General features: G+C 45.8%; 1 protein-coding gene and 1 long non-coding RNA gene across 9 annotated transcripts in view; one reads left to right on the top strand and one right to left on the bottom strand.

Moving 5' to 3' along the window:
* The window catches only part of CHD2 (chromodomain helicase DNA binding protein 2), an 87,052-nt gene that overhangs the window by 32,846 nt on the left and 41,839 nt on the right, over positions 1 to 12,367 (top strand). For all 8 annotated transcript variants that reach the window (XM_079318160.1, XM_079318161.1, XM_079318159.1 and 5 more), the window contains one exon: positions 261 to 394. In XM_079318160.1, the coding sequence (XP_079174286.1) occupies positions 333 to 394 (62 nt within the window). In that variant the 5' untranslated portion in view covers positions 261 to 332. The remainder of the gene's footprint in view (positions 1 to 260; positions 395 to 12,367) is intronic.
* LOC306808037 lies at positions 10,351 to 11,912 on the bottom strand. The gene is made up of 2 exons (XR_013775887.1): positions 11,432 to 11,912; positions 10,351 to 10,595 (listed from the first exon to the last, which is right to left on the bottom strand). It is a non-coding gene; the product is annotated as an uncharacterized lncRNA (long non-coding RNA).

Raw genomic sequence — 12,367 nt, 5'->3', positions numbered from 1 at the left:
TGTATTGGGATGACGCAATAAGATACAGAGATTATTTGCATCCAGTGTTACTTTGGGAAAGTTTGCAGGATGCTCCTCTCCTGTGTTTATTGTCGGATTTTTCTTGTAAAAATGATTATTTGTTTTAAATCTCCGGTTTGCCGTGTTGATCAGTGCTGTGTATTGTTATAACAATATCATTGCAGCGTCAGGACTTTGTTCCTGATAATGAAAGCTAGTGAAACGAACTGGGACCTTACCTTTCTTTCAACTTTTGACAGTAAATACCTGGGCACAGGACTTCAAAGCAAACAGACACCCCTGACCCCCTTTTAATATTTAAGAATAAAAAGATGATGAGAAATAAGGACAAAAGCCAAGGAGAGGAGGGTTCAGTCCACAGCAATGCATCGAGGTATGACCTATCAACTTTCTTTTTTTTTTTTTTTGGTAAAACCTGTGAATACCCTGTTTACTTTGACAGCCTTGGGTTACTGTCAGTGCTTAATAGAAAACATTTTACTGATTTTGCTTCCTTTTTAAGGAATGACCTTGAGATTGTTAGCATGCCACACCCTAATTTTTTTTGGTAGCAATTTCTGAAACTTGTGTTGTGACTTAAGGGCCCATGTCCTAGGCAAAAGGTACTGTACCTTTATTCAGGGCAGCCCTTGCCCCTGTATGATGTTTTTCCAGCTTTTGAATTTCAGTTTTTAGGTTTTTTGTGCTGTGAAAAATGACCTTGTCGGTTTAGCCATTGCTGCATTGCACCATTTTACATACAAGGCAAATTTTTCTTTGAAGAATCTCAGAAGTCTAAACTTTAACTGAGGGCCATACAGAAGCCTGGTGTAGTAGTAAATTATAGTAAATAGGCACAAGAAAAAGTTACATGAATGAAAAAAAGCTTATTTTAAAATATAAACTGGAAAGTGCCTGTTTGTCGGATACCTCTTACTTCAAATTTTATTTGAGCTTGTTGAACTTTGATTCTGTGGAGGTATTTTAGAATATTTTTATACAATTTAACCAGACTTTGCCCTGCTGGGGATGGCATTTTGTATTATAAAATATACACTGGGACTGTTAACAAGAGGCACCAAATGATTTGCTTGCTTTGTTTAACGTGTTTTTGCTCAGATTGTTTTTATTTACTTTTGTCTAGTAATGAGATTCTTTACAGATTTTTAGAAACTTAACCTTGATGTGGGAAAAGTATGAAATACTGAAAATGTTTATTTGCTGGGAATGCAGAAATACAATTACCAAGTCGCTCATTTTGTATTTAAAAGGTCGGCTCATCCAAACATTGGAAATTAAACTATATGCATTTTTTTGGGGTTTTTTTTTTTAGTTTTTAAATATTACTGAGTTTTGCATTTTGTTAATTCCAGTTGAATCTTGGCCTGTTTCTTTTTCTCTGGTGTTCTCTTCCTGCATTTTTAACAAACATTAATAAAAAAGAACTCTGAACTGTGTGTTGTATCACATGTGCTCTATGTGATGTTCAGGTGTTGGAATAGTATTCTTGATGTCCAGAATTTAACCTTCCTAAGCACACAAACTTGAAATGGTGTGGCAGTATATATATTATCAAATTACTGTAACCTTCTGGTATAAACTTGGATGGTGTTTGAGTGTACTAAAAATGCAGTCAATTTCTGAATTCTAAAATAGATATGGGTAAGATTGTTTAATTTGAAATTATTAATAACTAAATTAGCCTCAAGGATTGTTGAGGCACTTCAGCAGATCTTTTCTAATAATGCAATTTAAAAACATGTCAGATTTTCTTTACTGTAAATGCTGCACACAAAATATTATGTAAAAAATCACCATTTATAAAATTATTTTTCAGGTTATATACATTTTTATGCTCTTCTGAAGTGGAGATTATCAACAAGAGCAGCAATAGACATAATTTGTTGAGCAAATTGAAAGTGTTGGAAGGGAATAGGAGCTAAAATCTGAGCCATGCAGCAGGAGTCCCACAGGGGATTTTGTCCTCAGGGGTATGAGATTTGCATAGTGCCTCGTGTGCTTTTGGGGTTTTCATTGAAAGGTTATTTATCATAATTGATCCATTTACATTTAACACCTGTTGTGTGAGTTTACCCTTCTCCCCCTTCACATCTTTTGTTTTTACTCAAAATAAACCTGCTGTGTGTGACACCAACGCACCTGAAGTGTGGGAACAGTCGAGCACAGGATATTTGCAAGTGAACCCTGTTGAGCTTATTTGTGAGCTGTGAGTCAGCTCAATGTCATAAAATGGGCTTTACTTCCTGAGGTTGACCTGAAGTAGGGGAAATGATTTCTAGGAAGTCAAGCCACCAGTTTGCTGTATTGCAACCCAGAAATGCACCGGTGTGTGCACCTTGCACGCTGCTGAGACCAGCTTGTGGCAGTGGCTGAAGGTGGCACAGTCGCGGTGGGAGCCCTGGGTGCTGGAGGAGGTGGATATGGCCTGTGCCACTCACCTGGGCTGGCAAGGGTGTCAGACAGGAAAAAAATACAGTTCTTGCACACCACTACAGTGGCCTAACTTAAAAACTGACTCCAACTTTTCCAGTTCTATGGAAATAAAAAGGCCTGTGTGAAATAAAGAGAAATGCCTGAGAATTGTCCCAAATCAGATTATTGTTTTTGGGGAGAGAGGTGGTGTTAACTCTTTGCAGTCTGTAAGCTGAGGGTTGTACTCCTGCCTTACCAGGTGCCCAGCAATACCTGTCCTTTGTGCTTTTACAGTAAATGGAGCTTGGAGCTGAGTGATTATTTCATGTAACTTTGCCCAACAGGGAAAAGTTGCTCTGGGTCTGCTGCAGTTCCTGCTGACCCCCAGCTGCGTGCCTGGGATTTGCATAAGTAAAGGAACACGATCTGCTGTGTTTTGTAGCATCTTCAGTGCTGCGTGTCTGTAAGGCAGGTAGTGTGACGGTTCCCCATGGTGTCCTCACGGGAAGTGCAGAGGCCGGAGGCAGGCTGGGCCCCCTGAAGCCCAGCAGGGAGTTTTGCAGGGATAGCAAGTAACAGCAGTGGGATATGTAGTTTTTGTTTCCCTTGGCCTGTATCTGTTGCAGTTGCTCTCCCTCCTGTGAAATAGCCGGCGTGGGAACGGTTTGAGCTGCAAACCTTGCAAGGCTGGAGAAGCCCTTGTGTCTGTATCGGGCTCTGAGATTCTCTAGCATTAAACCAGCTTTTTTGGGGGGAAACCAGGTTGCGGTGGGTTATCTGCCGGGCCGTTTTCTGTGCAGAGCTGGAGCTCCCTGGTCTGAAATGGCGTGTTTTTGCACAGCAGCCACCTCCCAGCGCAGGGCTTTGCGCAGCACAACACCCTCGCCTGACGTGGCAGCCATTTTATGGAGATGTCGGTGCACGCGAGCCAGCACTTGGCGGAGGGGGGGGAGAGGAGGGAACGATGGCGTTCAGCACAAGCTGCCCCGGTGCGTGTCTCCGGGAGCAGGGGCAGCCCGCTGCGGCCGGGGCAGCGGCGGGGCGGCCGGGGCGGGCGGCGGCGGCCGGCGCTGTCACAAAATGGCTGTTCTTTGTGCCGCACCGCTCGGGCGCCGCGGGAAGCGGCCGCGGGTTCAAAGGCCGCCCTGCGCCGGCCGCGCCGCCATTGGCTGAGCGGGCTCAGCGCCGGCTGCGGGCGGCTGCCGCTGCTCCCCCCGCTTCCGCTCGCCGCCCGGGCGTGGGCTCGCGCAGCCCGCCTTCAGGGCTTTCGTTTGAATGCTGCAGGCTATTTTCAGCCCTCACTTGAAAAGAAACACGGCTATTTTTTGCTGCGGATTTTTTTCCCTTTTTTTTTTTTTTTTTTAAACTTCAAAAGGAATTGTAGAGTGCCATAGTATTCCCGGAACATCTGCCTTTTTTATTATTTTTAAAATTTTTTAAAGGACTGTTTTCAGTATCCTTAAATCACTAAAATTCACTGTTTCCTTTCAGTGTACATTTAAAAACTGATATTCTTTCAGCTGAGTAGAAACATTGAACATGCTTGTTAAAACGCCTCAAAACGTGGGTTTCAAGTTTTTATCCAGAAGACGAGCTATTTTTTAGCTGTTGTGGTCATGTGCGAGGCTTTCAGTTTCATTTGCACCGCTGCATTCTTCAAGCACTTTTTTTCTCCTTTCCTTTTTAAGCTTTAACCCTTTGTGAAACTGTCTGGAGCCTTTTTTGAAAAGGAAATGTGCTTGATCAGTGCGGGACACAAAAAGAATAATGTGCAAGGAATTCATATGAATCATGATGTAATCTGTGTGCAGCACAAAGGAGATTGTTCTTGTTTTGCTTTGTTACTTCTGTTTCACATTACGCCGTGAAGGAAATGTCTCATCTAATTACGCATGCACAGTCCTGAGGCTTTCAACTCCTCCGTTCCCTGTTTTGTGATTGCTGCCAGAGATGGATACAGAATATACAGTGCTATAAAAAGGGCTCACCAACTGCAAGAAGCTACTTTTAGCTGTCGTTCATTGTCTTCTGGATTGTTCTTTTTTTAGTTAGACATCTTAAGCTAATCAATCAAATTGTATAGATTCTCTAAAATGCATGACTTTTGCTGAATAAAAATTGGGAAATGGGAATAAAGAGCTCACCTGGGTAATTGTGTAACCCAGTTTCTGTGCCGGGGCATTGCCATGGCCGAGCGCACGTGTGTGCAGGCTCGTTCCCAACTCCATGAGCGCCTTCAGCCGAGGGAAGGTGACGTGGCTCCGATCTGCGATCTGCTTCCCGTTCTGTCGGGTTGATCTTTCACCTGCCGCACTCTGAGGGCAGCAGCTGCCCTTATCTGCACCTTCCCCCACTTCCTCCAGCGCTGGAGCCGAGCTGTGGCTCCGTGCTGCCCTTTCTGAGAACGCAGATCCTGGCTGGGGCTGCCACAACCACACTTCTGCCTTCAACCAACACTTCCACTGGGAGCCTTGACAGGGCTCAGGAGGGCCAGGAAGGCACCGATGTTTCATTTTAATCTTTCCAACTCGGCATAGGGATAAACCAATTCCTGTCTTTGTTGCACATAGCATTAACAGGTTACTGAGCTGTCAGATTTGTCTCTGAGGAATTTTTATGCTGGGGCATCTCTTAATTCAGGTTTATCAGTGCTGGTTTTGAAGAGCAGGTGAGGGTACCAGTGGCAGATGCAGACTGCCCTGGATTGAAGTACCTGAGGCAGCGAGCAGGAGTCCAGGGACTGAACTGCAGCTTCTGATCCATGGACTGGCTGCTTTTGAACTTGAGACAGCCCAAGTAAACCTACTTTGGGTGGGTTTGGCAGCTTACACTGTAATTGCATCTCCTGATACATAACCTGGAGGTGTGTGTATCTTGTTTCTTGTTTCTTGTGTCACACAATGGTCCTAGCAGGAATTGCAATGTTAAATTAGGCTGCTAAATTCTGGAGATGGAAAAGGCTTCTAAATCTCTCCTTGCCCCTAGCTGAAATCCAGCTCATGAACTGATAATGGCTGGAGAAAGCTTCTGTTCTGCTTTCTCTCTTCTCTCCTTCAAAGAAAATAAATACAAACAGCACAGCACTGGGGGAGGGGGATGGCCTGGATTACCACAGTTAGAAGCAGCCTTCTAGCAAAGGATGTGCTGGTCCACTGACATGGTGTCTCATATCAATCTTTCTGGTGTGCTGAAATGCCACGAAGATGCTCTTTCAGTGCTTATGTGTGTATGTAAAGCCCACCTTCACATCCCTTAGGGGAGCCTTGAAATTAAAGAAAAAAAGCACAGAGGAAAAGTTCACCTCTCGTGACTTGCAGTGAAGCTTTTGTAAGTCTGTCACACTGTTAATGCCTCATTTTCCAAGAGCACGGAGTGTCTTTTGGATATAATGAGCCAAATGCTGCCGAGTGTTTCCAAATGTGCAGCAGCTCATTTTACATTACAGTTTGTAATGCACTGCTGCTACACAAATTATAATTTCCAATCTTCACAATTCTTTATATTTACTTGTGGGCTGAGATAACCTACTCGGTACTACATGTGCTTTTCTTACCTTGACTAATAAGGGTTAAAAATCAAAAAGGTCTAACAGTGATCTCAGATTCCTTTCTGGTATTGTACTGGAAGTGCTGGCATGGCGTTTGATCTTGGCAGGGCTCAGTGCAGTGTGTCTGCCAAGCTCCACAGACGGGATGAGATGCTTAACACTTCACTGCTCACCAACCTTTACCCCAGCTATCAACGAGGGTGTTGCAATGTCAAGAATCCACTGACTCCAGAACACCCGACTTCTTAGGAAAAAGCCGTGTTGCAACTATTCATGTTTCTTGCAAGTGTTATTGTTAGGTATAGATGACTTAATAGAATTGCTAATACTTTAATTATACCAGTCGTTTGCACCTCTCTCATGGGGAGGAATCTCTGTTTTTCACTACCCAGTTGTCACCAGTCGAGATTTGAATGCCATGTGCTGTCTGTAAAACTTTGATCCTTAAATCTCTTGGTTAAAAACAGTCACTTTGATTAACCCCTCAGGCCAGATCAGGCTCCCTTCTTCTGAACTACAGGTCACCTGGAGCCATAGAGCGATTTCTGCCCCATCTGCGGGGACAGCCCTCTCTGAGGCGGGTGTGCCCCCCCCGGGCTCTGCTCCTCTCCTTGGCTGGGGGTGAGGAGGAGCCGGGAGCCAGCGGGGTTCTCCCGCTGCTGTGCGATGTGGAGCCCGGAAAGGCTTCGCTGCCTCCCGGGGAGGGAGAGATGGGCCCTTTCAAACCCTGAGAACTGCAATTGTTCTCCCTTTCTGTGCAGGGAAAGGGAAGGATGCTGCCTTGGAGATTATCAATGGTGCTCCTTAATCAACCAGACAGGTTTTGATTCCTTTTGTCCCTCTGCTGTTCTTTTTCTCTTTTCCCACTAAACATCCCAAGCATTTTTAGCCTCTGGCTTAAAGATCAGAGAGGAGAGAGCCAGCTCTCCCCATCATGAATGGATTGCTCCTTTTGCTTGCTCCTGCAAGCACAACACAGTGTCTTCCTAGTGGAGGAAAAACCCCACCAGCTTTTGGAAAGTCTGTATCATTCAGGATAGCCCAAAGTGCTTTGCTGAACTGCAGCGAGCAGTGTGGGGTATATTTAGCTCTGCCTTTGGCACTTGGGAGTCCTGTGCTGGGGTAAGTAGCAGTGGCCAGAATAGCCTGGAAAGCCTCACAGCCTAATTCAAGTGGATATTTTGGATAGATACTTCTTGGATGTGTAATCCCTCAGCTGATACAGCAGCAGCACGGCCCAGCTGTGCCCAGTGCTGTGTAAATGGAATTAACACCCAACCCTGCAAACCAAGTTTGCAGGCACAGGTGGGAGAAGTGTGGATTCTCCAGGAGAACTTATCACATGCCTCTTTAAGGAAAAAAAAAAAAAAAAAAAAAAAAAAAAAGAGAAGAAGTTGCTGATCATAAAGTGAGGTTAGGGAAATATTTTTATGCTTCTTTGAAGAATATGGTAATCTGGAAGGGGCAGCCCCCTGTCTCCGTGGGAGTTTGTTGTGCCCCTTTAAAGCTGATCCAGATTTGCACAAATAATATTTTGAGTATTCAGAGTTGCTTGAGACTTACTCCTAAACAGTATGAGGAGCCTGGTTGCGTTTAGGATATTGTAATTTAAGTTCCTGCTCGAAGACAGATCAATGTGTGAAAGTACCATGCATAGGTATGGAGAGTACAGGAGCAGAAGTATTTTTCTTCCTTCCCCCCATTTCTACTTTTCCCTGCAAGAAATAAACTGGAAAAAGCTCTTTCACCAAATGACCCTTCTCAAGGTTTCTCACTCAGAAAATCTTTGCCTTGGGAAACAGGCAAGGACCAATCACTTTTTAGCAGACTTTCAGTATAAAATCAAGGGAACTGAAAACACTAGGAATTTATTTATTTCTTTTCAGTGTCACAATCTGTCCTTTGCTTGGCTCTCCTGCACACTCCATGTGCCGTGTCTGTATGGCCTTGTCTATGATTACTGTGGTATTTGCTCAGTCCTCTGTGGTACCCATATTATCTTTTTTTATCCAATGATCTGTAGCAAGAACGCATCTTGTGTTCCTCTCCCTGGCTTATTAAGCCTAAAGATTAATTTTAGTTTAGTGCCTTTTTACAGCTACCCTGTGACTTGAGTACACATATCAGCATTGACGGTGCTTGTTTGTATTTGCAATAAATGTAGACATTTCACATATGTTTATATAGAAACATAGAATGGTTTGTGTTGGAAAGGACCTCAGAGATCCTCTCATTCCTACCTCCCTGCCATAGGCAGGGACACCTTCCCCTAGACCATGTTGCTTAGAGCCCCATATAACCTGCCTCAAATGCTGTCAAGGAATGGGGCATTCACATCCTGCTCCAGTGCTTCAGCAAGCTCACAATAAGCAATTTTTTCCTGATATTTAATCTAAACCTACTTCCTTTCAGTTTGAAGCCATTCCCTTATCCTGTCACTACATGCTCTTGTAAATAGTTTTTCTTCATAATAGGGAACATCACATAGATCAGATACTCAAAGGAAATGTTTAACAGCAGCACACTTCTCATCTTGGTGTATTTGTCCTTTCTGTGTTTTGTCACCGTGCTTGTGTATCCCATAGTTTGTGCAGGTCACTTTTGGAAGACAGACCTGTTTAAATAGTTTTAAGTTGGTGGCCTGCCTGCACTGGCTTTGCTGCTCTGTGCTTTGGAATAAATCTCAGGCTGGTTCTGCTGGTGGATGGGAGTGGCTTGGAGCAGCTGGCAGCCTGAGCTGAAGAGCTGTGGGGGCCCAGGAGCTCCTCTCAGGTGGAGCTGGCTCTGCCATACACCTGATCTGGACCCTGCCATGGTCCTGCCGAGCCAGCAGGGTTGTGGGGACAGGGCATGGAGTTTGGCTGACCCAGCAGCTGCCTCCAGCCCTGGGCTGCTCACCCCCTTCTCAGGATCTGTTAGATTGGAAAAGACCCCTGAGATCATTGAGTCCAAGCTATTGTTGTGTTGTCTACTCAGCAACTGCCAAGAGCAGTTTATTTCCACTGTCTGTGTTACTGTAAAGGCTGGGTCCGGGCCGGGCAGGAGCTGGCAGTGACCTGCTGTTTCTCTATGATACCAGGAAGCCTGGCCAGTCCAGCCAGTGCTGGGAGCGTGGGCTGCAGGCTGAGGAGGGATGGGAGCAGGGAGGAGCTGCGTCCCAGCCACCTGCCCGGGGCATTCTGGTGTCAGCAAGCCCTGGATGTGCACCCGGGCACAGTTACCCACAGCGCTGGTGACACTGTGGCCAGCAATGCACAGCAGTTAAATGTAACGGTTCCTGCTGCCATCCAGCCCCCGATGTCATCCAGCCATGGGAGAATCTGCCAAGGTCCTTCTCCAGCCTTCACAGGCTGGTTTGGCTGGTGCCAATTCCCTGCAGAGCTTGCGAAGCACAGTGGAATGTTGCTGTTTGGATTCAAACTTGTTTAGATTCAAAACAGTCACAATACTTCTTAAAGCTGGGAGGAGCTTTGCTTGTGGGAGGGTCTTGAGTTATTAATCCTCCTTTATTCCCCTGTCTGAATTCAAGTTCTGTCCCTCAAAAGCCACTTTTTAAACACTGGGATAGAATGGTCCCAGTTAGAGCCATTCCCCGATCAGTTCTTGGTTTCACAAATGCATATTGGGGTAATTTTTTCAGCTGCCTCACACCTTCTGTAAGCATAGATCTGTTTGTTCTTACTGAGTGAGAGCTTATAAAATGATTTGCTGTTTGCACAGATGATCCCATACAGAATAAAGTCATATATGAAATATTAAATGCAAAGTCTGGAGGCTTCAGGCACATGATAATTGCCTTTTAAACTCAGATGCCTCACTCTAAAAGGTCTTATCGCTGCTTTTCAGCTACTTATTTCTTGGAAGGAACATGTCCTTCTTGGTAAGGAATGATTTAGTCTTGCTCCCCCTCAAGTCAGGAGCAGGCTCTTAATTAAAACACACTTAACAGCCTAAAGTATTTCTTAGAAACCAGAGGAATGTATTTGGCTGAGTCTTTGCAGATCTCAACTTCTTTTAGGAGTTTCTCACTTCAAGGAAGTTGCCAATGGTCCATCTGTTGCTTTCTTTTGATGTTCATGGGTTTTGGAGGAGGGTGATTTGGCTGAATTGTGATTTTTGTGACAATTAATTCTAGCTTGCCCCTCACTTACAGTTTTATTGAAAGTAGAACTTGTTTGGATGCTAACTCGGGGCATTAAACCAGGACAAATTCCAAAAATAACTTCTGAAAAGAGGACTTAGGTCTCCAGGTATATACAGTGTTAGGCCTGATTTGACATCTGGTGTTGCTAATACATTATGTTCTATTGGCAGGTAGAAATGCTTCCTGATTGTCCCAGTGACAGTTAGAAAGGATTATTTTATGAAAATAGGCCTTTCAGTTATCTTTTTTATCTGATCAACATATAAAAGACAAACACATATTTTGCCTTGATAACAGGTTGTTGATTTAAAAAAAAGAATTGCTTGAAACGGCCTTCAAAAGGACATAACCACCTCTCATCTGTGTTTCTTTCCTTAGTAGGGGAAGCAGGTGTGCAGGCAAATACCTGCACATACAGATGTGTATGTCACCAGAGAAGTCTTCCTCTTTTCAGATGACACAGTTTACAGCCTGAAAAAAAGAATTGCAGTGTTCAGACAATGTTGTGGATAAAGCACAAGAATTATGGCTATTGATGTGCACAGAGCCTGTGTCCCTGTGTCCTTGAAATAAAGCTTAGGGCTTTGAGGAACAAAGAGCTCCAGAGCGGGAGGAGGACACTAATTACTGTTCCGACTCTAAACAAATACTGTCAGAGCTGCCTGGCCTCAGTCTTGCCTGGGCTGTTAAAATTCCTTCCAGCAATTGCTCAGAAATCCGATTGAAGGAGAAGCTGTCTTCCTCTTCCGTGCACCCCTGTGGGAGACACGGCACGCCAACATGCCTCAAGCTGAGCCTGATGGTGGCACTTACTGTTGTGACAGCACAGCTTTGGATGCTTCCAGACCCTTCCTTTGTGCAGGCCCAGCGGAATGGTGTCCTGCTGAGCCCTGCCTGTGGGCACCATCTGTCCCCAGAGCTGCTGGAGTGCTGTTCCCAGGAGCAGCACCACAGCCATGTGTGTGGCACCACAGGTTATGAGAGTGGCCCCACAGGTTATGGCCACGGCACCACAGGTTATAGCCATGACAGTATCGCAGGTTATGAGTGTGGGCCACAGGTTATGGCCATGGCACCACCACAGGTTATGAGAGTGGCCCCACAAGTCATGTATGTGGCATGAGTGTGGCACCACAGGTTATGGCCGTGGCATCACCACAGGTTATGAGAGTGGCCCCACAGGTTATGGCCATGGCACCATCACAAGTCACAGCTGTGGCAATGGAGAGCTGTGGTGGACAAGGGGGGGACTGTTGGAGAGCCCGCAGAACAAGAAGTGTAATGGCACACAGTGCGTGGGGCTGCACTTTTGTTTCTCGTGGATAACCTCCATCCATGGACAGGGACAGGCAGGAGGGACAGGGCAGCCTGCAATAAACGTGCTTCAACCTGGACTTCCAGCCCTGCTTGCAGGATGCAGTATGATAACCCCGTTCCCTCAGACCTAGGCTGGGACACTGAAACAGCGGGCTGATGGCTGCCCCCGCTCCTTGTGGAAGGGGCTCCGTTTGTCCCCTCAGGCTCGGAGAGCCGCGCTCCCCGCGGTTCCCCTTGACGGGGGCAGTGCCGAGGATCCATGCCAGGGATCCATGCCGGGGATCCATGCCGGGGATCCATGCCGGGGATCCATGCCGGGGATCCATGCCGGGACCGGGCACAGCCCCGCGGTCGCAAGATGGCGGCGGAGGGGCGGCCGCGAAATGGCGGCGGTGTTGCCTGAGGGCGCGCGGGTGCTGCCCCCTGCCCGCTTCCCGGCATTTGTGCTGGCCCGGCTGCGGCTCGATGGCGAGATCCTGTGGAGCCGGCTGGAAACCGACACCTGCACGTGCTTTGTTTTTTTTGTTTTTTGCTTTGGGTTGCTTTTTTGTTTGGGTTGTTGTTGGTTTGGTTTTCTTTTTGGTGGTTGTTGTTGTGGTTTCGTTGTTGTTGGGTTGGGTTTTTTTCTTTGTATTATTTCTTCCTTGAATCGTGACATTTGAGCAAAGCCTTTGATGTACTTTGTTACTTCTGTACAAAAAAAAAAATAAAAATTTGTTTAATCCCTCTGCAAATCCTGACTCTTCTTTCATAGTGTTCTAAGTGAATCCTTAAATATCACAAACACATCCAGCTGCCAGTGCAAAGCTGGCTGGGAACAGGGTGCTCCTTGTTCCATAAGTTTGTAGATAATTTTCACTGTGTTTTTGTTTGTGGCAGTGGAGTTTGAATGCTGCCTTGCCAGTGCACGTGTGATAAAGTGTACT

This window comes from Erithacus rubecula (genome assembly GCF_903797595.1).
Source record: "Erithacus rubecula genome assembly, chromosome: 14".
In the NCBI taxonomy this organism is placed as follows: Eukaryota; Metazoa; Chordata; class Aves; order Passeriformes; family Muscicapidae; genus Erithacus; species Erithacus rubecula.
Note: the sequence above shows the minus strand (reverse complement) of the source record. Positions and strands in the feature narration are given on the sequence as shown.